The sequence below is a fragment of the Dasypus novemcinctus genome, chromosome X (genome assembly GCF_030445035.2).
Source record: "Dasypus novemcinctus isolate mDasNov1 chromosome X, mDasNov1.1.hap2, whole genome shotgun sequence".
NCBI lineage: Eukaryota > Metazoa > Chordata > Mammalia > Cingulata > Dasypodidae > Dasypus > Dasypus novemcinctus.
In genome coordinates, this window is record NC_080704.1 from 157,124,329 (window position 1) to 157,151,641 (window position 27,313).

At 43.6% G+C, this 27,313-nt stretch overlaps 1 protein-coding gene and 1 non-coding gene across 3 annotated transcripts; one reads left to right on the forward strand and one right to left on the reverse strand.

Moving 5' to 3' along the window:
- The first annotated feature begins 790 nt into the window (after positions 1-790).
- On the forward strand, positions 791-26,979 carry VGLL1 (vestigial like family member 1). Of its 2 annotated transcripts, none has more exons than XM_004457501.5 (5): positions 791-937; positions 3,463-3,697; positions 14,026-14,445; positions 16,235-16,294; positions 23,010-26,979. In XM_004457501.5, the coding sequence occupies exons 2-5, from the start codon at positions 3,484-3,486 to the stop codon at positions 23,051-23,053; spliced, it is 738 nt and encodes a 245-aa protein (XP_004457558.1). In that variant the 5' UTR covers positions 791-937; positions 3,463-3,483; the 3' UTR covers positions 23,054-26,979. The 2 variants fall into 2 exon arrangements, with proteins under 2 accessions (XP_004457558.1, XP_023444241.1); XM_023588473.3 differs by having other exon boundaries at positions 14,026-14,193.
- Positions 26,323-26,425, reverse strand: LOC111763901 (U6 spliceosomal RNA). The gene has a single exon (XR_002796636.1). It is a non-coding gene; the product is annotated as a U6 spliceosomal RNA (small nuclear RNA).
- Positions 26,980-27,313: the final 334 nt, after the last annotated feature.

Genomic DNA, 27,313 nt, shown 5'->3' on the forward strand with positions numbered 1-27,313 from the left:
TTAATTTCTTCTCATAGCATTTATCACCATTTGACCTTGGACATATAATGGACATGTGACTTTGTACACACAAACACAGAACGTGGCTGTATGCTTTTTCCATGAAGTCGGGGATTTTGTCTGTTTGGTTCTCTATAGAACAGAACTCCCAGAACAGTGCCTGGCATATAGTAAATGCTCTATTAGTACTTGTTGAATTAACATTGTTTAACATAAAGACAGAGGGGGACCAAGTAGGACTCCAGGGTTCTGGGCCTGAGTGATGGTGTTACTTTCCAAGGTGATATATTGAGGATTTTTCAAAATGAGGATTGGGACTCCCTGCTCCAGAGCACCTGCTGGAATCCGTACATTGTTTCATCTATTATGGGACCCACATAAACCTTCTCTGGGTCTCACATAAGCCTGTGACAGGTTCAGAATCAGAGGGCTCTGGGCTCTCCTCCTCTTTCCACAAGGAGAAAGGGAGAAACTAGATATGGGGAATGGTGGATGGGAACTGCCTCTCCCTGAGCCCCAACATGATATCAGTTTGATCTAGCCCAGTAACTGATGTGTTAGATGTTATTGACTCTTTATTGTTTCCAGGGAAACAACTGGCCTCTGAGCTCAAGAGAAAATATCACAAAGAACTTTTTTTTAAGGCAAAAAGGAAGAAAGAAAAACAGCTAGCCATTTTCCTCATTCCTGCAGGTACCCAACCTGGTTGACTTGTTGGAGTGCATTTTCTGCATTCTTAATAGATACCTAGCAGGAAACGCCTTGTACAGCCCCAGCTAGAAGGGAAAAAGTAGGAAGGGGAGGGTACAAAATCCCCAGCTACTGCTTCACAAGCGCAGAACTGCTCTAAAGTAGGCCAGGCATCTCTGGCCATCATAACACACCTTCCTGCAGCCATAGAATCTTGTTCTGCCTCAACTGATAATTGGAAATTAAGGTAGGAGAAGATGGGACATTCGGGGGATGGTGGTATGGAAATTCATGTGGGAAGGACTCAAGGGCATCACAAGCTTTGCTCAATGAGAGGTACCATCTGGCCCCTTTGGGCTTTTGGTTCAAGTGACATTGCAACACCTCTGACTCACCCCAGCCTCCTGGGACACTAGGTACCATTTTGCAGAAATGTGATAAATGGGTCCATGTGGTAGAGTTGAGGCTAAATTGCTGATGTGAGATTCTGTGTTAAAAAGATTTTTGCAAAAGCTTGGACACCGTTTTGAGACCCACTTGAAGTACTCGGTATCTTTATAGTTTGTGAGTTGGGAATGTTATGAGTTGTGTGGACTGTTAATAAATTATACTATTCTGACTGCACAGCTGGCAAAGTTTGGCCCCAGGGCTTTGTCTGCAAAAGGCTTTTGCTACAAGCCAGGCACTGACATAGAAGCATCTTCTCCAGGAGAGTCTCACCCTTCCTTCTTCCTCACTCACTTCCCTTTGATCCAGCTTTGAAGCATCTCTTTCTCTTATGCCAGACCCACCCTGCTGATTCACTGAATAAAGGGGCCCCTCAGCTAGGGAGTGTCTTTGTGCCCCTTACCAGTCAATCTCCACCCCACAGGCAACTACTGTTCTGATTTCTATCATCATAGATTATTCATGCCTGTTCCATTTAAGTGAAATCACGCAATATGTGTTTTTTTGTGCCTGGCTTCTTTCAACATACTGTTTCTGAGATTCATCCATGCTGTATGAATTGGTAGCTTAGTCCTCTTTTATTGCTGAGTAGTATTCCACTGTATAAATACATCACAGCTAGTTTCCTTATTTTCCTAGAGACTGATATTCAGATTGTTTCCAGTTTTCAGCTATTACGAGTAAAGCTGTGATGAACATTCTTGTGCAAGTCTTTGTGTGAACATATGATTAGTTTTTCTTGGCTAAATGGATCTAAAAGTAAGATTGCCGGATCATATGGTAAGCATATGTTTAACTTTATAAGGAACTGCCAAACACTGTACTGATTTTTTTTAATTTTAAAAACAATTTTTTGAAGTCTAATGTCTCCATCATAATCTGTTGAGACTTCTAGTAGAATCATAAAAGACTAGGCTGCAGAATTCATATACTCTGGCTCCATCATTTTATCCAAGAAGAATCTGAAGCTGAGAGACTATTTAGTTCCCCCAAAGCTACACAACTGGTTTGTTTTGGAGTCAAGCAAAAAATTACAGGTCTTCTCTTCTGGAATCATCTGATAAGTTTTCCCTGTGTTGTGCTTTCTCTCCGTGAAGTGACATTCAGCCATCATTTACTGAAAGCCTACTTTGTGCTAGATGCCAAGGATAAAGAAATGATAAAGAAGTTCCTGTCCTCAAGGATCTCATAGGCTAGAGAGGGAGACAGTCTATTAACCTCTAGTCATTTTCGTTATATTCACAACAAGGAATAGATTAAATAAGTCTTTAGCCAGAGCGCATTGGAGGTCAGATTGGGTAGTCAAAGGTAAAGAATCATTCAGACAGGCTACTTTCCAAGTAAAGGAAGGCCACAGCATGTCTTGAGTGCCACTGTGTGCCAGGTGCAAAATGACAGGCTCTGTCTTCAAGGGGCTCAAAAGTTAGGATACGATGATGCCACTGATGGAGGCCAAGTTTAAGACAATTTGGCAAACAGCTATTGAGCATCTGCTTTATTCCAGACACTGTAAGTGCTGAGGACACAGTGGTGAACAAAGGTTACAATCTTACAATGTTTCAGGAACTCTCCTCCAATATTGCCACAATATATTAGTGTTTAGAAAACTTTTTTTGCTATCTATTTTTGATTCAGAATATATCTGTCTGGATGCCTTAGAACTGTGTGTTGTTTATAATTGTTAGTTTGCAGGATGGGGTGGGATGGGTGGGAGCCCGACAGTATCATACATAGATTAGAGCATCAGGGGGAGCAGGAGAATTTGATGTGTTTTATTCTCTTGCAATGCAAGTGGTCAAGATCGAGAGCAATTCTTGTTATGAAAACTGACATTTTCAAGTACCCACCCAATTGCCGAGGCATGCTCTTGAGGGAAGCCCATGTCTTTGTCCAGGGGAATCTACGCGCAGTTCTGAGCTGGACTTGGCTCATTTGTTTTGAAGGAAGGCTCTTCCCCAGAAGGCAAGTTACTCTTGTATTTGGCCTTTATGGTCCTTGTTTGTTTCGTTTCATCGTGCTACTCCAGTCATGTAGTCACATAATTCTTCTCATTTGTAAGAAAAGGTCCCTTATAGTACTTTGTAGAGCTCTGTCTTGTTGTTCCCTGGACACTGACTTAATGAGGCTCCTTACTGGTCCTCAGATCAGAAGAACATTGTTGTCCGAGCATCATGGAGCAGCTCAGGAGCTTGGTAGTTCCCTGGAACCTCCACGAGGGCCTGTACTTGCTAGGGAGCAAACCACTTGCCCCTAAGGTTGTTCATTCAAGCCATAACCGGGCCACTTGCAAAATAGTGCCAGTGACATTTTGCATTTTGCCTGCAGCGGTCACTCGTGTCACCCACAATGGAAGAAATGAAGAAGACTGCTTTCCTACTGCCCAGGGGTAGGCAAAGGCCTATAAAGACGGAGTGGAATTCCAGGTGTATCCTTTTCACCTATTTCCAAGGGGACATCAGCAGCGTGGTAGATGAGCACTTTTCCAGAGCTCTGGGCAATGTCAAGAGCCCCCGGGAATTGAGCCCCTCGAGCCAGGGTGAAGATGTGATCCTAAGGAATGGTAAGCATGCCAGGCAGGAGGAGGCTGCAGTTCCTTGTCACGGCTTTAACTGAAAAACCAGTTCATTGACATGCTTGGAAGTGCTCAACATGTGAGCTCTAAAACTGTTCACTCTTATCATTATTATCAATACTATTTGCCTAGTGGGGCTAAAATACCAAAGAATTCATGATAAGAAAAAGCATGTCACATGTAGGTGTTCCCAGCCTCCTCTCAGATGATGGTGGCTGATCTGGTGAGCAAGGGCAGAGGCTGGAGGGTTTGGGGTGTCCATTGCATTCATTAATTGGTAATTTTTTTACATCTCAAATAAATTAATTCAAGAGTGTTGCGTCAAAATGTGTACATCAAAATATTCAGGTTTGGAGGAAGTCATAAAAATTAAGGTGGCAGGGCTGCGATATGACTTTCACTAGACATTTTTACCTTCATGGGCACCTTCCTCCATGAAAGATTATTACAAAGCATATTTTGGAATTGCATTGGTATCAGAATGAATTTAACCCAGGCTGGATTCATTTTTTATATTCATGCTCTGTAGGTTGCTCATTTTTTTCTCCTGTTTTAAAAAACTGTTAAAACATTTTCATGGTCCCTCAAAGTATTTGTGGGCCCCAGGTACTATGCCTCTGGTATCTAATGGGGAACTTGCCCCCTGACAGTTAGATGTGAATCAGTCTGACTCCTCGCCACTCTTTTGAAATGGGCAACTAGACCAGGGTCTGGTTGATTTTAAGGACTCTCTATTACAGTTCCCAAGCACACATTTTGAATGCTTTGTTCCCATTGGAGGGTGTGCATACTTCCCAGTGGGGTGCTTTGTGTAAAGTGGACAAGGGGACTCTGCCTGCAGGGAAAGAGCTCACCTATTTCCAGACAACATCACTTTGACTTTGCTCTTTGTATCACAACAGGGAGTTGGTGTGTGTCTGATATACTCACCCTTGCAGAATTTACTTCTTTCCTAGAAATTACATTTCTAGTCAGGTGATATGCTTTACTCAGAGTATTTTGGATTAAGTAAACCTGTGAAAGGGTGGGCGGTAGCCACAGATACAAATGGAAATGATGTAGAGCCTGTTGTGAAAGTGGGCAAGAGAGGTTAGGTGGAGAGTGGGGAAAGGATGTCCAAACATGTGTTGAATAATCAGAGCAGGAGCATGAAAGACTGTGATCTTTTGACATTCTAGGGATTGACATGTATCAAGAGCTGAGAAATGGGCATGTGGGATTCAGATCTGACTTGATCTGACTTCTTCCTCGGAAGAGTCAAAGTCAGTTAGCTTTGACTGACTCTTGGATTTTTAGGTTCTGAACACATTGCTTTGCGTTCATTACAATTCCTACCTTGTAAGCACCATCAATTCATGTCCCTTGCCTCCTCTGCCCACTTCACCCAGCAGAACCCCAAACCTGGAATAAAAGCAACTCTTGGTCTATGGCTCCATTTCTCTGCTTCGTTTTGCAGCCCACCCTTCCATACTCTCTTGAATGCCCTCCACTCAGCCTTCCATCCTCATCACTCCATGAAACCACTCTTGTATAGGTTAGCCAGTGACCTCTATTTTCCAAGTCCAATGGTCCTTGTCTGTCTTTGTCTTATTTGCCCTTCCAGCACCATTTGCTACAATTGATTGCTCCCTCCTCTTGGAAATGCTTCCTTCACTTGGATTCCATAACATCATACTCTCTTGGATTTCCTTCTGCCTCCCTGGTTACTACTCCTCAGATCCTTTGCTGGATCCCCCTCCTCTCTCTACTACATCTAAATGTTTGAAGGCCCCAAGACTCAGGCCTCAGACACTTTTTCTCTATCTACACTTACTTCCTAGGTGATTTCTTCCAGTCACTTGGTCTTAAATACCATCTATCTTTTGATCAATTCCAAATGTCTGTTCCCAGCCCAAACTGGATTCCAGACCTGTACATCCATTTGCCTACTTGACACCTTCACTTCACATGTCTAATAGAAACCTCAGACCAAATAGATCCAAACTGAGCTCTATATTCCTCCCAGTCTCTTCCTGCAGTCTCTCCATCTCAGTAAATGGCCAGTATGCATCTTTCCAATTACTTGGTGTCATGCTTAACTCCTCTCTTTATCTCACACCCCCAGTCTACCTTCAAAGTATATCCAAGAGCTGAATGCTTCTTTTTGTCTCTCTTGGTCCAAGCAGCCATCATCTCGTCCCTGAATTATTGCTATAGCCTCCTAATTGGTCTCATTGTTTCTGCCCTAACTCCCCTTTGGTCTATTCTCAACCCAGCGGTAAGAATGATGCCATTAAAATGAAAAGGAGATCATGTCATTTTTCTATTCAAACTCTCCAACAACTTCCCGTGTCACTCGAAATCAAAACCAAACTTTTTAAAAATTTTTTCTTCTTCTTTATTTTCTTTTAAATGTTACATTAAAAAATATAAGAGGTCCCCATATACCTCCCACCCCCCTCACCTCACTCCTCACACATCAACAACCTCTTTCATCGTTGTGGGACATTCATTGCGTTTGGTGAATACATTTTGGAGCACTGCTGCACCACATGGATAATGGTCTACATTGTAGTCTACACTGTACCCCATTCCACCCAGTGGGCCATGCCAGGACACAGAAGGTCTAGCATCTGTCCCTGCAGCACCACCCAGGACAACTCCAAATCCTGAAAATGTCCCCACATCATATCTCTTCTTCCCTCTCCCTACCAAACTTTTTAAACAGAGCCCTGCCTCATCTGGGCTCCTGTTATCTTTCTCATCCCATATTCTTCCATTTCCCCCTCACTCATTCCACTCCAGCTTCCTCACTATTTGTCCAATATGCCAAGTACAATCCTGCGTCAAGCCCTTTGCACTTGGTCTCACCTCTTTTGAGAATGCTCTTTCCTCAGATACCTACATGGCTGACCCTTTCTTCATTCAAGCCTCCATCCAAATGTCACCTTTTAAATAGGCATTCTCTGAACAGCTCCCTCCCTTTTTTTTTAGGGACCAGGGACCAGGGATTGATCCCGAGACCTCAAATGCAAGAAGCCAGAGCTCAACCAGTAAGCCACATCGGCTTCCCTGAGTTGGTTTTATCATTTGTTTTGCTTGTTGTTTTATTCTTGTTTTTTCAGGAAGCACCAGAACCCAAATTTGGGACCTCCCACATGGGAGGCAGGAGCTCAACTGCTTGAGCCACATCTGCTCCTGAACAGCATTAAAAAAAAAAAAAGAAGCTCTCACCCTGTCACTCTCTGTTATCTTAACCTATTTTATATTTCTTCTTAACATTTGTCACCACTGGACATATTTTCTGTTCATGTATTTCTTTCTTGTCTCTTCCTTCTCTCAAGACTGTGAATTTCATGGGAACGGGGATTTTGGTCTGTTAACTGCTACTTTCCAAGTACCTAGCAAAGTGCCTGGAACATGGAAGGCACTCAATAGCTTTTGGTTGGATGAATGAATGAAAGAAATTGTGATTTGGATCACAGGGTTTTGATGTCTGAGAGGGAGTGCGGTGGAGCATACAGCTTTAGAACCAGGCACATGGGGCCAGGCCAACTCCACTTCTTGCTAACGGTGTGACATCTCCCTTTACCTCTCTGTGCCTCAGTTCCTTGTCTCTAAAATGAAATATTTTTTAACTATAGAAGCCTGCTTGGGAGGGGTTAATGAGACAAAGCATGGTAAGCGACACATAATACATGCATGAGTTATTCGGGGGGTTGTGATGGTGGTGTTGCCATACCCTGACGTGTTTTGCCATGGCTGAGGTAGAAATAAATGTTTAAATTCACAACATTAGGATCACAGAGCAGTGAGCGGCTCCACTGGACTGCCGGCTTTCCAGGGTGTTCTTCTGTGTGGCAGCTGCACTGTTTCCTATGCAATCTGACCTGCCCACCCCCCCCCCCCCTAGCATTCCGTGAAGCCCCAACCCACCAGGGGAACTCGGACTGGGCCCTAGTTCTTGCCCAAGGCAGCCTTAGGGGAGCCTTGTACACTCTACCCTTCCCAGGCCAAACGGAGGGGGCGGCTTTCTTCTCCATGGGCCTTCTTGATCGTTGCCTTTTCCCCATGAGAACCTCACAAATCCCCCAACTGTGAAGACATCTTCTCCCTCTCAGAGCTCAGTAAGGGCTAGATAAATGTTTGTCCACTGATTATGCATATGAAGGAAAGATTGTCTCCCTCAAAAAGGTCTCTCTTATCGCAGCTAGGATCAAGTTTCTCAAACGCCCTGCTGCCTGGGGTGGGGGTGGTGGTGAAAGAAGGCCAGTTCCCCAGCCGGTGTTCACTGGAAGTGTTACATGAGATAAGCGCAGCTTCGAAAAACGGTGGGAAATCCATGAAGTGACCTTTCATTCCTGACCGTTAGCAGCCCCTCAATCCCAGCAGGCCAGCACCAAGCCACGCAGCACAGCGAAGCCATGCTGTGGAGAACAGGCTCCCATTCATAGGCTTTCGCAGCCCCAGCCCGCCTACATTCTAAGGACGTTCTGTGAAGCCAAATATGCGCAGCCCAAGCACTGAGACCCGAGTGACTAGGAAATGCAATGGCATTTCCTGGTTTCACTTTTTACCAAGTCAAAGGCTTTTATTTATTTATTTACTTACTTAGATATAATTTAGACTGGCTATACTTCGGAAAAGAAAACACAACTTGAAGGGATCTTTGAATGATCTCCTTTTTAAAAGGACATTAGGGAGTTCAAATGGGCCTTTCACAGCTGTTTCTCATCTTTTGGGAGATTCCCTGGTCAAGTGGTTTCTTAAGTTTTGCCTTAAAAATAACATTTTCTAATCACAAAAATAGTATGTGGTAATTTTTGAAAGTTTGGAAAACACAGACAAACATTCAGGAAACAAAACCCACATGTGTGTCTATGCACACATACTAATTTTTACAACATAGCACCATTTTGTGCATAATGGGTTGTAACCTGTTTCTTTTTTAACTTGACAATAAGTCATGTTCATCTCTTCAAGTCATTACATGTCCTGCTACAGCATAATTTTAATGGCTCAAGAGCATCCTTTTATAGATTACTAAATTTATTATAGATTTGGGACATTTAGTTTGTTGTGAATCTTTTGCTATATTATAAACATTCTTTTGAACATCCTTGGAGGTAAATTTTTGCACACATCAGTGATAATATCCTCAGAATAAGTTGCTGTATTTGGAATGACTGGATCAAATAGAATGTACAATTTTAGGTTTTTGACATATACTGACCAACTGCTCCCCAGAAATACTATGCCAATCTGACACTCCCGCACAACTCAAGTAGTGTGGGGAAGTCCTCAGCTCATTGCATTCTTTGCAATATTGCAGAGGCATAGCAGCTAAGAGCATGAGGTTTGGAATCAGACAGTTCTACCACTTGCTAACTGTGTAACCTTAGGCAAGTTACTTAACTACTCTGAGTCTCTATTTTTTTCATCTGGGTTGCTGTGAGGATCACATGAGATCATACATGGGGAGGGTTAAGCAAAGTGCCTGGTCCACAGTAAGGGCTCAATAAACAAAAGCTATTAGATATTTACAATTGTTTCTCCCCCTCTGATGTATTATTCTCTGGGAATGAACACACACTGATCAAAAGCTCCTGGAATCTCTCTTTTGTAGCCAATAGCTGCTCTGTCCTCCACATCAGCCTTGAAGTGCCATTGCTGCTGCTTCTCAGCTTGGTACTTTCCCCCCCTCCCTTCTCCAGCACTAAGTGATTGATGGCAGGGAGGACTCTTAGCTCCCACACATTGCCATTATGTTTTGTTTGTGACTGGTTACACTGAGTGTTGCAAACCAGGAAGAAATTCTGTGAAACACGAGCCCCAATTTGGTTTATAAACCCAAATAATGATTAACAATAATAACAGCAACCACTGCCAGTTATTGAGTGCCTATTGTATACCAGGCACTGGGCTAAACCCTTGGCCTGGATTGCCCCATTCAATCTCACAACTATGCAAGAAGCTCCGAGAGGGGACTTGCTCCGGGTCACAGAGCTAGGAAGTGGCAGAGCTGGAAATCAACTCCAAGTCTGCCTAACTTCAAAGTCTGTGCTTTTTTTCCCCCCAAACAATCAACCATTTATTTTGTTTTTCAGCTTTTTATTTTCCCAACAAAAGTCTGTGCTCTTCCCAGCACCAGAAAGAGGTTGTTCGCGGGTGGGGAGCTTTCTGGAGCCTGAGCCAGAGAACTGTGGGATAGTGGAGGCTGTGGGGAGATCCCTGAGGATGGGGGCCCAGGTCCAGGTCTTGGCTCTGCTCAGAGTGGCCCTTCTGCCTGTGTTGGGTTCTAATGTGGCGCTGGAGACCCCTCCCCACCTCTCTCACCTACCACCCTGTGTCTGTCCTCCCGAAGACCAGATCCTGCCGCCCCATCCCTGCTGGGGAGCTCATGCCCCTAGGGGCCTGGGATTCCCTTCCCCATCTCCTTCTGAAACACTTTAGGGTATTTTTGTGCAAACTCCCCCAGGATTTGGGGGACTTGACAGGAATGTGACAAATCTTAAACTATTTTCTTAGTCCCCTTGGCCCACGTGCCATTAGCTTGGCTCTTAAAGAGCCAGGACTCCTTTTCTACCATCCAGCAGTGAGGCTTTTCCACTTGTTGGAAAAGCCTGGCCTGGGCCCTTGGGACTGAAAAAGTATGGGGGTGGGGGTGGGCGTAGGGACCCCATCCCAGGTAGATTTCATGTGGAGCTCTTTGTCTGGAGCCAGTCAGGGCTCCAAGGGTCTCCACCCAGCTGGACCTTGGATGACTCCAGGGGGCTGGGAACATGTCCCCTTGCTCTAGATCAGGCACTTTATTGCGGGGTTTCAATGGGTTGAGTTTGCTCCCTGCTCCTCCAGAATCTGGAAGGGACTCAGAGGGCTTCCTGGAGGAGGCTGTGGAGTGGGAAGGGTTAGGTAGAAGTGAAGGTTCGCAGCGGACCATTGCACATTGGGGTGGGGCGAGGGCGCCAGCAACTGCCCCATACTGGGTTTTGTAATGATTTGTACAAATAAATGCACGATTCAGTGGAGAGGGAGGTGTGTGCGTGCATGTATGTGCATGTGTTCGTGTGTGACTATACACGTTTGGGAGTGGGAGTGTGTGTGTACAAGCATGTGTGTGCGCGTGTGCGTGTGTGAATGTGTTCATTAGAATAGTATTTACTCAGAGCTTACTATGTGCCCAACACAGTGCAAGTTCCTGGGAATATGATGCTGAACAAAAGAGAAATGATCTCCATCCTCTCAGAGATACTGGCTAGTGGGGAAGACCAACAGTGAATGAGTGAATGAACAAACATACAAACAAATTAATTTCAGATTATGATTACTGCTATGAAAGAAATTAACAGACTGTAGTCACAACCAACTTTGTAGGACAACCAACTTTGGATTGGAGGATCAGGGGAAGGCATTTCCCGGGAAGTGACATTTAACCCGTGTGTCCAGAGACTAGTCTAGAATAGAGAGGTAGGGCCACCATGCAGGGGATAGAGTGGAGGGGTTTCCTGGGTGAAGGCAAACTCTTCAGGGCCTGGAGATGCTTCCTGGAGGGTTCTGGGGCTCCCAGAAATGCATGCATGTGAGCGTGGGAAGGTTCGCCCAGGAGACAGAGGAATGGCTTACCAGTTTCGCCTAATGAGGCAGAGTGAACCATGGAGACTAGCACTCCCAGGACCTGGTCTTAGGACCAGAGGCCTCAGGAATTCTAGAGACATGGATGGGAATAAGAGGTAGGGTCCAGAGGCCTGGGGTTGGACATAGGATGGAAGCTTTTTGTATTCCCATTGAAAGAAAAATCCTATCCCAAGTGTCCCCAAATCAAAAGGTTCCTCTCTCCATTTGTTAACAAGAGTTTGGGAATTTGAGAAAGCATCAAAGTCTCCCCTGCAGTTCCTTCCCTCACCTCCACTGGTAACCAAGGGGAGGCACTTGAGTAAGAAAGTACCATTGGGGCCACTTGTAGTAGCAGTAGTAGCTTGAGCAGGTCCGGGCTGTGGTCTAGGAAGTCTTCACCCGTCCACAGGGTAGATGAGTGTGGTTGCGAAAGCAGTTGGCTCAAGAAGCCTGAGAAAATTCAGGGTCTTTACTCCATGGGACACAACACCTAAACCTGATCTGGAAAGGCAACTTTTCTCCACTGGATTGTTGTGAGCTTGGAATTGAGACATCCTGTCCCTCCCCACATCTTTCCATTCAAACTCTACTCTGCTCTGCTGTGCCACAGCTGCTGCCGGCTTCTGGGCTGGGTTCTCTCCTCCCCTCCCTTCTCTGGCACTAGGTGATTGATGGCAGTGAGCAAATGGGACCTTGGAGAGTGACACAGCGCCCACACCTCCTAGCAATTCAGTGAGAGAATCCCAGAAGGGAGGCAGAGAACACGCTGGAACCCTGCTTTCCAGATTTCAAGGATTAAGTTCCTGGGTCGTATGTATAAGATCTGTAAGGCCACATCACATGGAAACTGCCTGGTTGTCAAAGGCTACACATTGTTTCCAATTTGGGCTTTGGACATCCAGTACCGTCATTCAACATGAAGCACACAGACAGTGATTATACCAAATAAGCTTAATCACTGTACTTGTGCCAGGCAGTACCCTGAATTGCTGCTGGTTTGCAGATATCAATTTTCTAAAGTAGCATTCACCTCCTGCTGGCACAACTCCCCCTCCCACCATGGGGAACAAATCCTAATGTGCTTGCTTGCCCTCGGTTTCATTATAAGAGGCCAACTCTTGCCCATCGCTTATTGTGACGGCTGTGAGATGTTGGACACAATGCTTCTGCCACGTGGGTTAGGGCTCATGTGCTCTGATCATCAATATCACAAACAAAACTATTGCACTAGGTGGCAGTGCCCCGAGACCACTTTGCAGGCCTCTCATTCAGGAGAGCCGGGAGAGATGCACAGGGAGGGGAAGACCAGGGCACCAGTCAGCCTCTCCAGCCCTCCAACCTTCCATGTCCATGCTCGCCACCACCCCCTTCATTAGCTTGCATCCAGGTTTTTTGTTTTTTGTTTTTTTAAAGATTTATTTATTTATTTCTCTCCCCTTCCCCTCCCCCACCCCGGTTGTCTGTTCTCTGTGTCAATTTGCTGCGTGTTCTTGTTTATGTCCACTTCTGTTGTTGTCAGCGGCATGGGAATCTGTGTTTCTTTTTGTTGCGTCATCTTGCTGTGTCAGCTCTCCACGTGGGCGGCGCCATTCCTGGGCAGGCTGCACTTTCTCTCGCGCTGGGCGGCTCTCCTTACCGGGCGCACTCCTTGCACGTGGGGCTCCCCTATGCGGGTATATTCAGGTTTTAAGCACCATCTGGCAGAGCTCTTCCCGCCTCCCCTCTTGGCTGAGTTGGTATTAAGAATGGGGAAAACACCCATCCATGTCATGAGCTATTCTAGACTTTTTGAAACCTAAGATTCAGCCATTATTATGGGTACAATTAGTATAATGACTGTGGGACCAAAAGAGATCCCGTCACCATTAGCCAGTCCACATGAACTTTGCAAGAAAAAATAGTCACCTCTTAACCCTGAGCATTTTGCTTTTGTAGAATGAGGTCCAAACAGCTACTTCCCTGTACATCATTTATGGCTACAGCTTAGATCCCTACTTGGCTAATTTACTTTGCTACCTTGGTCTAGTCTTTTAACACCACTGTGCCCAAGATTCCTCTTGAAAATGGAGTGGGGGACCAACATTAGGCAGGCATTAAACCCTTTATAATGTTCTGTGGCTTCCTCGTATTCAGTGGATTCAAAACACCAGCTATAAAATGAAGCAAAATAACAGCAACAACCAAATGCCAAATACCTTTGATCAAGAAATTCTACTTTTCAAAAAATTTACCTTGAGGAGCTAATTGGACAAGAGTGCAAAGCTGTATATTCTAAGATGCTCCTTGCAATGTTGCTAATATAGTTGAAAAGTGAATGTAACTGAACTGGTCACAAATATGACATTTATTAATATTAGTCACATCACTGCCTTATGGTGGAATATTGTGAAGTCATTTAAAAGCTACTGTTTGGCTTTCTTCATTGCTGTAGAAAGATAATTATAATATTTTAATGATGAAAAAATCAGCTTAAATAACAATGTTTATTGGGAAGACAATGCATACGTGAATAGAAAAAGTCCTAAAACGAAGTACATCTGAAGGTGAGCAGTGGTGGTCTCTGAATATTTAATTTTCTTTTCACCTGCTTACATTTTCTTCATATTTAACAAAATAGCAATATAGTAATCAGGAAAAATTAAGCCACTTCTACTTTGAAAACAATCAATACAGCAACACTTGCTTTGGCTCTCTAATATGTATTCTAAATTTTGCCTTTCCAGATGATGACGTCCCTCCAAATCTGTGGCGTCTCTCTTCTCCATGGACAAAGCCACAGCCAGAAGTGTCTCTTGCACATGGTGCAGCCAACTGCAGCTTGGATGTATCTGGTCCCATGGCTATGGATCAGTACCCACTGCACCTGGCTGGCAGCCCCTCCACTCAGCCTGGTGAGCTGTGGCAATTTTCCTCCCTAGCCAGCCCCAGCTCCCCAGAGCCTGGTTACCATCAGGACTTCCCTGATGGGCACATGGGTCCAGGGCCTGAACCTAATGGGAAATGTGAGTCCTTTCTAAGCCTCTTCCATCAAGAAAGATGCCTAGCCTATCCTCAAGAATCTGCCATGAGGGAGAACTACAACTCCACCCAGACAGCCGGAAGCCAGGGAGTGTTCTTCAGCCTGCCTCCCAGCTCAACCCACTGTAAGGAAATGCCTTTAAACACTTGGAGGATTGCTTCTGATTGGTTGACGTTGAGTTAGTTGGCATGCGATGGGGTGCCAAGACTAATTGCTGCCACTCCAGACATGGGGCTCCTAAGGGACGGAATGTTCTGATTAAACTTTCCATATATCTTCACTAGGCTTCATCGACATTCACAGTTTATTGGCTAAAGGGCTACATAGATAGCCAGACAGACAGACTTGGCCCTGAATATTTGCCCCAGTCTGTTGACTTGGCCTTACCCTAGGCAAATGATGGTCTGTTGCCTAAAATTGTAGGGTCCTGTATTCAGCTCATGGTGAGTCACTAAATAATCCATGTGCAAAGCAGAACTGTGACATACCTACAGGCTCAAACTCTATTTTCCAAACAGGTTGGTGACTTGTGATGATGCCAGGCTCCTGGGCAAAAACAAGGGCAATCTATATCAACCATCTGCTCCACATATTAAAATTCCAGGTGACTGGAGAGGCGGCCCATTGCTGCCTGGGGACCATCACAGTGCCTGGCTGCCTGTGCCTTGCTCCTGTGCACTGGTCTCCTCCTTCTCTTTTTCCCTTGGGTTCCTGCTCCCTAACCATTCCCTTCCCCTTGAACCAAAAACACCCTTGAGGTTCCCTTGCTCCTTCATTCACTCACTTACCCAACAGATATTTAATTAGCACCTCCTAGATGCAAAACACCCATCAAAAACAAGTCTTCTTTCTTTGTGAAAAAGGCCAGGGAAGAATTGGCCTGGACTATAATTTCACCAAAAAAAAAAAAAAAAAAAGCAACCCACTCTGAGACTTATCTTTCATATGAAATGTTAGTGATAAGATATGTTTTACTGTTTCACGAGGCCAAGTCTGCATCCTCTGGCTTTCTGTACTCTGGATCAATTTTCTTTTGCAGCTCCCTGGTCCATGGCATAGTTGTAATTCTAGTTCTCCATGCCTGGAATAAATTACTGGAAGCCGCTGTATGCTGAACTAAACATATAGCACACAAAGAGCCTGTTGAATATAGGCTACCAAAGTCAGGCACTGTGTTCCATCCTAATGCTGAAAGGAAAGTTCCCATCAAAACACCACTCCATCATTTCCAAAGTTTGATTAGGAATGTACTTCAAGAGAAAAATCATAAAAATGTCATGCTTGGGAAACCTGAGAAAATCTCCATCCCTCTACTATTTTTCCAAACTCCACTCCTAGTGGATTCAGAAGGAAATTTAGGCCAACTGGGTTGTATATATGCTTGTGCATACACACAGTGGAACCCTGTTTCAACAGTTGGTTAGATCTCAGATGGCTCAAATCATTGCCTCCCAAACATAACAACTCTACACAGTTCAAATTCAATTCAGCAAATATTTAGTGAGCATCTACTATATGCCAGGCACACCATGGTAAAAGTATAATTCAGCCATTATCCTGTTCCTGGAATTTCTAGACACATTCACAACGATGTTTATCATTAAAGTCTCAACTGCTGTGGACTCTCCTGCTAATGTTGACATCAGTTATATTAATTGGTAACTGACGGTCAGGATCTGTTGAGAAAGTCAGCAATCCTTAATCAGCAATGCTGCCTATAAGGTGGGAATGAGATCCAAGGGACCTTAAAAACAGAAGCGTCTTTGTTTTTGTAGCATCTAATATGAGAAAATATGCCAGAACTCCGTAAACAGGGGAAGGTAACTTGGGTCCTCTGAAGTGCTAGCATGCAATTTCTAACCCAGCCCCAAAGAGTTCATTTCCAATCATGTTTTCTTCTTCTTCCTTTCTAGATAAGAAAATTTATTTCTCCCCAAATCGTGGACCTGCCAGTACCGGCCTTGCCAATGAAGGTAGGTATCTGATTCTGTCTTTGACAGTGTGTCTTGAAATTCTGAGAACAAATTTGAGGATAAGCCTGTAGTGTAAAAACCAGGATCTCCAGCAGCTAAAGCGACCTTCAGTTTTCTTAGTTCATATTTTCATATTTAGAATTTGTTTTATCTTACTCTCAAAGATCCCATGCACTTGAACATGTTCTTGAGCATGTTCATATTTTGATGTAGAGGCAACGCAACTGAGTACCTTTACCTGAACCTGACTTAACCAAGGCAACTAAGGTGACTCAAAAAATGAACAAATTCATGAGGATTAGCTTGCTCTGTCCCAGGTTTTCAGCTTAGCACACAGGGCCACCCAAGGACGCCGAAATCCGGGAAAATGCTGACTGAGGCCAAAGGCCAGGGTTCTGGGCTCCACACTCAATCTGAAAGTGGTGTCAGGAGGACAAACCAAATGAAGATAATCTGGGTAGAGTGACAGCAGGAGCTACAACAGACTGGGTTTGAATCCAGCTTCATTATTTGCTAGCTTCAGAAACTTGGTCATGTTTCTTAACCTCTCTGTGCCTCAGTTTTCTCATTTGTAAAATGAGCATAAAATAATGCCCTCCTCATAGGGTTTTGGTGAGAATTAAGTGAAATAATATACATAAATGCTTAGAACAATGCCTGGCACACAGTAAGTCATCAAAAAGTGTAAGCCATTTTGGAGGGCACCTGCATGCCCCACACTGTGTTCTGTGTCACGTGTTTAAGAGAAGAGTGAAAAGTAGAGCTGCCACAATGGCCCCTAATCACAGGCATTTTACGATCAAGCAAAGTGGGGGTGGGGGCAAAACATAGCTCCCCACTAGAATGTCAGCTCCGTGAGGGCTGAGATTTTGCAGGGTGTACCACTGTATCCCCAGCACCTGCAACACCACCTGGCTCAAAGGTCAGTACTTATTGTTGAATGAATGAACGCATGGACAAACAAATGCTGGCAACAATAAAAGAGCATTTAAAAGGAAATAGTAAGAGGGGAGTGGGTGGGGTGTATGGGAATCCCCCTATATTTTCGATATATCATTTGTGTAATCTAAAGCTTCTTTAAAAATAAATAAATAATAATAAAAAAGGAAATGGTAAGAAAATATCTGCTAATATAGTAACAATAGTTTTGTTGTAAAAGAAACAAAGCATAAACTATCCTCAGGGCTGAGGTTTGAAGGCTGTAACATGGCTGATTCTGCCATCAAGCCCCTGTCAAGGGAACGTGCTCTGCAGGCCTTCCAAAGTAGGAAAGTCAAGCTCATCAGTCTCCTAAGGACTCGTTAACAGTTTATACTTAAAAAAAAAAATTGTAAGCCTTGGAATTGCTGATAACTTGACACTTGAAGTTGTCCATAGGCCAAAAATTGCCACGTTTATTGGGGGCTGACTAATGAGCTGGATAACACACAGGCTCATCCTGCTCAGGCCCCACAATGACTTTGTGATCTGTGTATGAGTATATCCTAAGTGCCTTACACAACACGTATGCAGTAAACAGTAAGTGAATAAATGAATAAATGTCCATTTTCTAGATGAGGAAACTGAGACTTGCCTTACGATAACACAGCAACAAGTGGCAGAGCTAGTATTGTCTCTTTTCTTGCAGAGCATCATAAAATCATCAAAAAACAATTCAAACTTAAATCAAGTGTATAACAGTTAAAATCAGCTACTGGTAAGATTATTGCACTGCACATGGGGTCACTGTCTATCTGTGGCCAGGACACTATCCTAGAATAAGTGTGGAGGGGCGATTACAGAGGCTCAGAACGCATGCAGAAGAAAAATGTTACCTTGTGAAAGGGGTCAGGGGATCAGACTTCCATGAGGAAAGGAATTGAGAGAGGTGGGGAATTGTACCTGGCTATGTCAGCTGTGGCAAGTCAGCCCTCCTATGACCATGGCTTCAGGCAGAGGGAGGCAGTGGGGATGGGGGTATAGGAAGCAGGAAACTTCTTAGGGCCCCAAGTCAAAGGACCAAAATACTCAGCAAAGCCCATGCTCTTAAAATACTATCCCAATCTCCCAGTCTTGCCTGATAAGAACCACCTGGAAAGCTTGTTAAAGGCAGACTCCACACCCCACTTCATGGTTCAGTAGGGTTGGCATGGGACTTGCTCACCTTTGCCCCCATTTTATTTTTTCTAAATTTTACATTAACCTCCTTTCAAAGTGAACTGAATGAGCCTTTCAGTAGGAATTTAGGCAGATCCTCTTCCCGTTCCTCCAAAATGGGCCTAGTCCCCTTCTGCAGCCATCACCCATCCGTGGGACAGAGGCCAAGTGGAGTGGGAAGGGCAGTTAGAAAGACCTTGGTGGAAGACATTCTGTAGGTGAGTCCCACAAACTTTGGTGCCAAAGTTTTTAGTAAATTTGATGTTTTTTTTCTCATCTGTAGAAATGGACACTGGTTATGCATTGCTTCAAAATAAACATGCAGATGATAACAGATAATGTTACTATTTGACAAACACAGTGCCAAGTACTTCCTGTGCATTATTTCACTTTCTGAAAACCTTTTTAGTGTAGTAACAAATACACAATTCAAAATTTCCCATTTTAACCACATTCAAGTATACAATTTGGTAGTATTAATTAGGTTCACGATACTGTGCTATCATCACCGATAACCATTACCCTTACTTTTTCATCACCTCAAACAGAAACTCTGCACCCATTAAGCAATAACTCCCTCTTCTGCCCCCTGCCCCTTTTCCCATATCGATTCCTGATAACCTACAAACCAACATCTGTCTCTATGAAGTTTGCTTCTTCTAGGTATTTCATAAAAGTGAGATCATACAATATTTGTCCTTCTGTGTCTGGCTTATTTCACTCAACACGATGTCTTCAAGTTTCATCCATTTAGCGGCATGCATCAAAATTTCATTTCACTTTTTTAGTCTAAATATTGAACTTCTACTATGTTCCCAGGCACTATACTGGGACATTGGGGATAAAACAGTGAATAAAACAGTCTTGGTTCCTGTCTTCAGAAGGTTAATAGTATAGTGGGGGAGACAGACCTCCCCCATCCCAGTGAAAAAAAAGAACAAAAGAAAAAAAGGGCAAAATATTTCCAAGTTGTAATAAGTGCTGTGAAGGAAATACACAATGTATTGGAATTAGGAATGATGGGGAACACTTTATATAAAGTGGTTGTATTAGTCATCCAAAGGGGTGCTGATGCAAATTACCAGAAATTGGTTGGTTTTTATAAAGAGTATTTATTTGGGATAGGAGGTTACAGATACCAGGCCATAAGGCATAAGTTACTTCCTTCACTAAAGTCTATTTGGAGCAAGATGGCTGTTGATGTCTGTGAGGTTCAGGCTTCCTGGGTTCCTACGTTCCTGGAGCTTGCTTTTTCTCTGGGTTCAAGGTTCCTTTTTTCCTGGGGCTGGCTTCTCTTTCCTCTACGTGCTGACTTCCCAGGGCCCCAGCTTAAGTCTTCAGCATCAAACTCCAGCATCAAAACTCTAATATCAGAAAACCCTCAAATCTGTTCTTTGCCATGCCTTTTATTTGTGAGTTCCCACCCACCAAAGGGTGGGGACTCAACACCCTAATCATAACTCAATCATGCCCAGGTACAGATCAGATTACAAACTTAATCCAATATTTCTTTTTGGAACTCATCAATAATATCAAACAGCTACAGTGGTCAAAGGAGGCCTCCATGAGGAAGTGACATTTAAACAGGAACCTGATGAAGTACTCAACCCTAGTGTCAAACATTGAAGGTGAAGGAATCCACCTCTACAAAGGCCCTGAGGTGTGTGTAAGGAATGAAAAAAAAAAAAACACAGTATATGGGAGAGTACTTAGAAAGGGAGAGGGTGACACAAGATGAGCCTGGAGAGGTAGGCAGGGGCCAGATGATGCAGGGCCTTATGGGTCATGGTTGGGAGTTTGGGTCTTATATTCTAAGTGACTTGATGAGCCATGGAAGAATTTTTTAAAAGATTTATTTTATTTATTTATTTCTCTCCCTTCCGCCCACCTGTTGTCTTGCACTTGCTGTCTGCTCATTTTCGTTTCTTTTTAGGAGGTACTAGGAACCAAACCTGGGACCTCCCATATGGGAGGGAGGCACTCAATCACTTGAGCCACTTCTGCTCCCTGCTTGTTGTGTCTCTCATTGTGTTATCTTGTTGTGTCATCATCCTGCTGATGTTATCGTCTTGTTGTGCCATCATCCTTTTGCATCAACTCACCATATCAGCCTCTTGTGTCAGCTCACTGTCTTGCACGTCTTCTTTAGGAGGAACTGGGAACCGAATCCGGGACTTCGCATGTAGTAGGCAGACACCCAAGGGCTTGAGCCACATCTGCCTCCCTTGAAAGATTTTAATTGGGAAAGTAAAGTGATTCCAATTTGCATTTGATAAGGTCTTGTAAGCTGCTATGGAGAGAATGGACTGGAGAAAGACAGGAATGAAAGTTGAGAAACCAGTTAGGATGCAAGAAGCAAGAGGAGATGATAACCTAGATTAGATGGCAGAGGTGGAGATAAATAGATATTTGAGATCTATTTAGGAAGTTTAGCTCTTAAGATGTGTTAATGGGTTGGTTGGGAGTGGTGAGGAAATGGGAAGAATCCAGGTTAGCTGTTAGGTGGGTGGGTCATGGTATACATATCGAGATAAGGAAGACTGTAGAAGAACATAACTCTTGGACATGTTAAATCTGAGGTGCTTATAAAACATCCAAGAGGATCTACCTTTCAGACAGTTGTATATGTGAGGGTGAAATTCACAAGAGAAATCTGGGTTAGAGATAAGTATTTGAGATTGATCAGTATATAAATGACATTTAAGGTCACTGGATAGAAACACCTTGGGAGAGGGTGTCAACAGAGAACAGAGGAGGGCAGAGGACAGAGCCCTGGGATGTGCCAACATTTAGAGATTGGGGACATGTGGAAGCAGCAGAGGAGATTGAGAAGAAGTGGTCAGTGTGGTAAGAAGAGAACAGGAGAGAGTGGTGGTATAGAAACTAAAAGAGGAAGATGTTTCAAAAGAGATGGAGTAGTCAACTGTGTCAAGAGCCACCAAGGAATCAAAGGATAAAGAAATTTCCACTGAATGTGGCATCAGATATGTTGTTAACCTTGATAAGAGGTAACCTTGGTATGTGGTGTGGACAGAAGCCAGGTTGGAGTGGGCTGAAGAGTGAATGGGAGATGATAAAGTGGAGACAGCTGTTGCCAGTAGCTTCTTAGAGAAGCCTAGCATTGAGGGGTGAAGAGAAGTGAGGCAGTAGCTAAACACACTAGTGGTGTGTTGGGAAGGCCTTTTGTAAGAAAGAAATTATTAGATCCTATTTGTATGGTGATGGAAAAGATAAAGAGACTGATGATATAGGAGGGTGAGGATAACTTCATGGGTGAAGTCATTGAGAAGATAGAGGGGACAGGTGGAGGCATTGACATTTGATAGGAGGAGGGGCCATTCTGCCATTGAAGGAAATGGAGGACAAAGGTGCAAAAAGATTTGCAGGCTTGCTTGTGGGAAGATTAAAGAGTATTAATCCTTAACTAATTAATCCTTGAGTAATTTTTGCCTTTGACTCTGGGACAAGATCATCAGCTGAGAGTGAGTGTGTGGCATATTTAAAGGGAGTAGAAAAGTATGAAAGAGTCTTCTTGGGCATTGGGAAAGAAAGCCTGCTAGAAGACGAACATAAGTAGGATTTCTGAGTGCCTATCTGAAACTTGAGACCGTGAATTTCAAGTAGGTGTCAGCTGAGTTATGCAATTTTCACCAGCAATGTGATGTTAATGCAATGAACAGAGACAGCAAATGGTGAGGTTCATCCAGGGTTGTGGTTCTAGCAGGTGAACATGATGGATTCAGAGAGGGGGAAATTGTTGAGAATATTGTAAATGAGTGATTATAATAAGGGGCCATGGAATCTAAGCTGCACAAGGAGGGAAGTAGAAGCAGATGGAATTTGACGGATTGGAGGATGAGATGATGTAAAAAATGCATTGGTAAGACTTTACTTAAGCCATGACTTAGGAGGTGGTGGTTGAAGAGTGGATGTTTGAAATTGGCATTGCAAAGGTGCCACTTGTGTGGGTGATGGCAAAGCCTAGAGTGAAGCCATGGGAATGAGTGCCTATGGTAGAGTGAAGGACAAGGTCATTAGTGATGAGGAGAATGACAAGAATCTTGGAAGTGAGGAAAAATAAGAGCTAGTAGTTCCCTACAATGTAGGTGCTATTTTTATCCTCATTTTGCAGGTGAGAAAATTGAAGTTTAAGGTTAAGTCACTGGCCCAAAGTCGTAAAATGAGTAAGTGCCAGTGTCAGGTTTCTTTGATTTAAAGTCTTGGATCTGACTCAATAAGCCAAGCTGCATCTTGGCCACACAATAATTCAACGTCATTCTATTGCATATAGAGTCACTGCCTCTTTAACACAATAATAGTTAACATTTGTTGAGTGTTTATGTGTCAGGCACTGTTCTTGGGGCTTTACATGTGTTTTAACTCAATTAAACCTCACCATAATCTTAAGAGGTAGGTATCATTATTATCTCCATCTAACAGAAGAGGAAGCTGGAGCTCAGAGAGGTTAGGTAACTTCCCAAGGTCATACAACTAGAGTGTGGTAAGGCCAGGATTCAAACCTACTCTCATCTAACCCTAGAACCAGCTTCTTACTCATCATACATATTTTGTTTTTCAGGAAGCTGGTCTCCAGAAAGAAGACAAGATCTGTTCTTTTATTGAACTTTGGTTTGAAGAAGAGAATTCTTTTTTTTTTCTTTGCAACACTGCTCATGATTTTCCACTGTGAATCCAGAGGGTCTAGAGACATCACCATCATTTTCTGTTTTTGCCACTAAAAAGCATTGAAGCAGGAGCAAGCTGAGTCCCCAGAATCATGCACTTCTCTTCCGTGGCACCTGTGCCCTAGGGCAGGGATTTTCAAACTTCTTAAGTGAATTTCCAGTGTATAAAATGGTGAAAAGAAGTTTTCCTGGAAGATAGAGGCCCACCTGTTTGCTCCCCACCTCCTACTGTACCCATCACTCTATTTCTTAGAAATCATGGCCCCTCACCCCCACCAGCCTGAGCCCTTCAAACCATCACTGACCATGTGGTATCCTTTGGGGTGCCCCACTTTTCAAATTGAAGAGAGATATCTAGGAACAGCCTGAAGCTTTCCAGACTTAACCAAATTGGCTAACTTCATTTCTGCCTCTACTAAAAGCAAAATAAAAACAAGACGGGAAAGACCCCTTGAGAATGGGTTGGGGCTGTGGGTTCTCTGCATCTTCAAAGTTCGGAAGGAAGCTGAAAAATCTCAGGCTGCCCCTGAGGAATGAAATCTTTTTTTTTTATTTTCGAGAAGGTACCAGGGATTGAACCTGGGACCTCATACAATGTGAAGCAGGTGCTCAACCACTGAGCTACACTCACTCTCCATGAAAGAAATACTTTTGATTGGAAAATTTGGTACCTCAGTCCTTTTAACAAAAAAAAGTGATTCCAAATAGAATTGCTGAGGGATCTTTGAGCTCTGAGAACCTACTTAATAGAAGTTGAGCAAACTGCCCCCATTCCAAGGTGGGCCTGTGACTGGAACCTACTTTATCCAGAGCATTTCTTGGGTGCAGTTTCTGTCTGCTCTCACTCTGACAGTGAGGAGTCTGGCATCTGACACTCTGTAGGTGTTTTTCTGGACCTTGGCAGCACCTTGTAGCCTTCTAGAGGGTCCCACGTGGCATCCATAAACAATGTAACTTCTCCCTTAGCACTTTCCCTGTTAGTGATGTCAGGGAAATATTCTTTATTTTTAGCACAGAACTCTTGGCGCCACCCATAGTAGTTGAGTTGGAGGAGAAAGGCAAGGCTTAGTCCCAGACATGGCAGCAGGGCCCTCCCTGAAGATTGTTCCAGATAAAGTGATGATTTCTCCAAATTCATTCAACTCCCTATTCTGATAGACAGTCTTGCATCCAGTGTGAGCTTGGTGCTTATGCTGTGACAACCCTACCAGCTCCATCTACACCCCATTTGCTCCAGTGCAACAGCTCAGAGGGTGAATCATAATAAACCTGTACTTTTTTGGGATAGTGCTTGTCTTAGTTTGCCACAGGGCTGCCAATGTAAAGTCCTGGAAATAGGCTGGATTTTAAAATGGGAATTTTATTTAGGGTGAAATCTGTTTCAAGGCCATGAAATGTCCAGATCAAGGCACCATCAGAGATGATTCCTCACCAGAGTCAGCTGCAGCGAGGTGAAACAAGACCGCAGGCGATCTCTACCTAGGTCTCTGCCTTCCCCTCTGGGCTCACCATCTCCTGGAGCCCAGCTCCCGGAGCTCAGCTGTGGGCAACCAAGCACAGGGCTTGTGCCTTACCAGGCCTCCTCTCTCAGTCTTGGCTGCTCCACTTAGCTCTGGGCTATCTGGTTATGTGGCTCTCTCTTCAGCCTTGAGCTGCTCCGTGGGCCTAGCCCCTTGGGAGCCTCTTTCTGTGCCTCTGTGTTCTGCTATTTCCAGACTCTGGGATCTCTCTCAGTCTTTCAGTGCTTCTCTGTTTTCCTGCATTCCTCTCTTTCACATGGCAGGATCAAATATGGCAGATTCCTTGCTCTCTGTGTCTCTGTCTCTTTCTGTGTCTCCATTTACATCAGACCCAGCAAGAGGCAAGCTGGCTCATGCCTCACTGAAATAGTCCAATCAAAAGGGCCCGACATCCACAGGAATAAATTAGTTCATAAACACAACCTTTTCTTTTTGGGATTCACCAAATTCAAACTGCCACAGCACTATTCGGCATTCTAAATTCTTTCACATCCATTCTCTCCTTCAAACTTCCCAGCAGCCTTGGGACTGATATTATTATTTTCATTTGACATATGTGGACCCTGAGACTCAGAAAAGGTAACAACCTACCAAAGTTCACATAGCCAGTAGCAGAGCTGAGACTCAAACCCAGATCTTAGAGCTCAGAGCTCTTTTCTCTCCACCATAGTACTCTTCTGTCACTTTTATTGAACCTGTGCTTGGTTCTGGGCTTGGTGTATACTCAGGAGACTTGAATCTCAGGACTGCCCATGTGCCAGCTGGGCCCTGAGCCTCAGCAGAGAAGCAACACCTACTCTAGTTCATTGGACTTACCAAGGTCAGCTAACAGGGAGGTGAAGATGGTCAACCACCACACCAGGGAACTGAGACTGCCTACACCTGCAAGCAGGAGAATCCCATCCAACAGCCATGTGGGATCTAGGCCCCCTCTCAATTTAGAGGTGGAGTGGACATCACAATCCTAGGTTCACAGAATGAAGGAATAAAATATGGATTAAAGTGGACTTACTGGTATTCTACTGTGGAACTATTATGACTCTAGCAATGGAAGAAATTGTATCATCGATGTGGAGACAGTGACCATGGTAGTTGCTGAGGGCAGGGCGAGGGGAGAAGAAATGTGATGTGGGGGCACTTTCAGGACTTGGAGTTGTCCTGAATGATATTGCAGGGACAGATGCAGGACGTTATATATCCCGCCATAACTCACTGAATGGACTGGGGGAGAGTGTGAACTACAATGTAAACTATAATCCATGCAGTGCAGCAGTGCTCCAAAATGCATTCACCAAATGCAATGAATGTGCCACAGTGATCAAAGAGGTTGTTGATGTGGGAGGATTGGGAGGGTGGGGGATGGGGTGTATGGGAACCTCATTTTTTGTTGTTGTTTTTTTGTTTTTGTTTTATTTTTTAAATGTTTTTTATTATAAAAGTTGTGTGCTTACAAAACAATCCTGAATAATATGTAGAATTCCCATACATCACCCTTCCACCAGCACTTTGCATTGTTATATGTATTATTGTTATTAGAGAAATTGTGGGCTTACAAAACAATCATGCATAATGTGTTGAATTCCCACACATCATCCCTCCACCAACACTTTGCATTGTTGTGGAACATAAGTTATAGTTTATGAAAGAATATCATCAAAATATTACTACTAACTATGGCCCATAGCTTAAAAATATGGACTGCATTACATATTTGAGGGTCATCCTTGCACAGGGGCCATGTTAATCTCTATATCTTCCCAATTTTAGTATATGTACTCCAAAGTGAGCACTGCTCTGCCCATTTTTAATTGGGTACTTTATCTTTTAGTTGTTGGGTGTAGGTGTTCCAGTAATCCCTTATCAAATATATGATTTGCTAATATTTCCCCCACTCTGGAGGCTGTGTTTCATCTTTCTTGATAATGTTCTTTAGTGCACAAAATTTTGCAGGAACGGATGCTGGATGTTGTGTGTCCTCTTATATTTTTAATGTAATATTTTGTGTGATCTATGTATCTTTTTTTTAAAACGACACTTAAAGAAAATTTGCTACAAAAAAAAAGAAAACAGGAAATTTTTTAAATGAATCTTAAAAAAAATAAAACAGACAAACAAGAGAACAAAAAGAGTTAATATTTAGGGGAGTGGGTGTAGCTCAGTGGTATGAGCGCCTGCCTCCCACGTATGTCAATTCCCAGTACCTCCTTAAAAAAAAAGAGTTAATATCATGATGACTTTTAGGTCTTTTTTTGCCCTCACATCCGCTATGTAAATAAGGACCACAGTTCTTGTGTGAGTGAATTGGTGGCATTGGCAATAATATATAATTCTCCTGTCTCAGGAACAGTTTTTCCAGTGTGTTACATGTGTTTCTTAGATTTAATAAGAGAGAAAAAACTTAGTACATTTTCTCTTTTGTTAGGAGATGGTTGGGAAAAGTCAGGTTCAGGGGCTGATTCCTCACACCCTTGCTCTAGCACTTATGATGTAAAATCATACAAGTATGTGTTCATCTTTGCTTGTTCTAGAAGGATTCATCTATGTTAACAGGTAACCTATATTATCAAAAGAGAATTTTGCTGTGCTCTTTAGGGAAAAGCAGAAATTATTTCAACAGGACTGACATCTTCCGTAGCCTGGGTGATCTGATAGTACTTTCCTGCAAATCCCTTATCCTG

What these genes read in the sequence shown, in the direction of transcription:
- VGLL1 (XM_004457501.5), top strand. Translation starts at nt 3,484, where the DNA reads ATGGAAGAAATGAAGAAGACTGCTTTCCTACTGCCCAGGGGTAGGCAA. An exon ending in AGATGTGATCCTAAGGAATG is followed by an intron (nt 3,698 to 14,025) that starts GTAAGCATGCCA and finishes TTGCCTTTCCAG; the next exon opens with ATGATGACGTCCCTCCAAAT. An exon ending in GCCTCCCAGCTCAACCCACT is followed by an intron (nt 14,446 to 16,234) that starts GTAAGGAAATGC and finishes CTTCCTTTCTAG; the next exon opens with ATAAGAAAATTTATTTCTCC.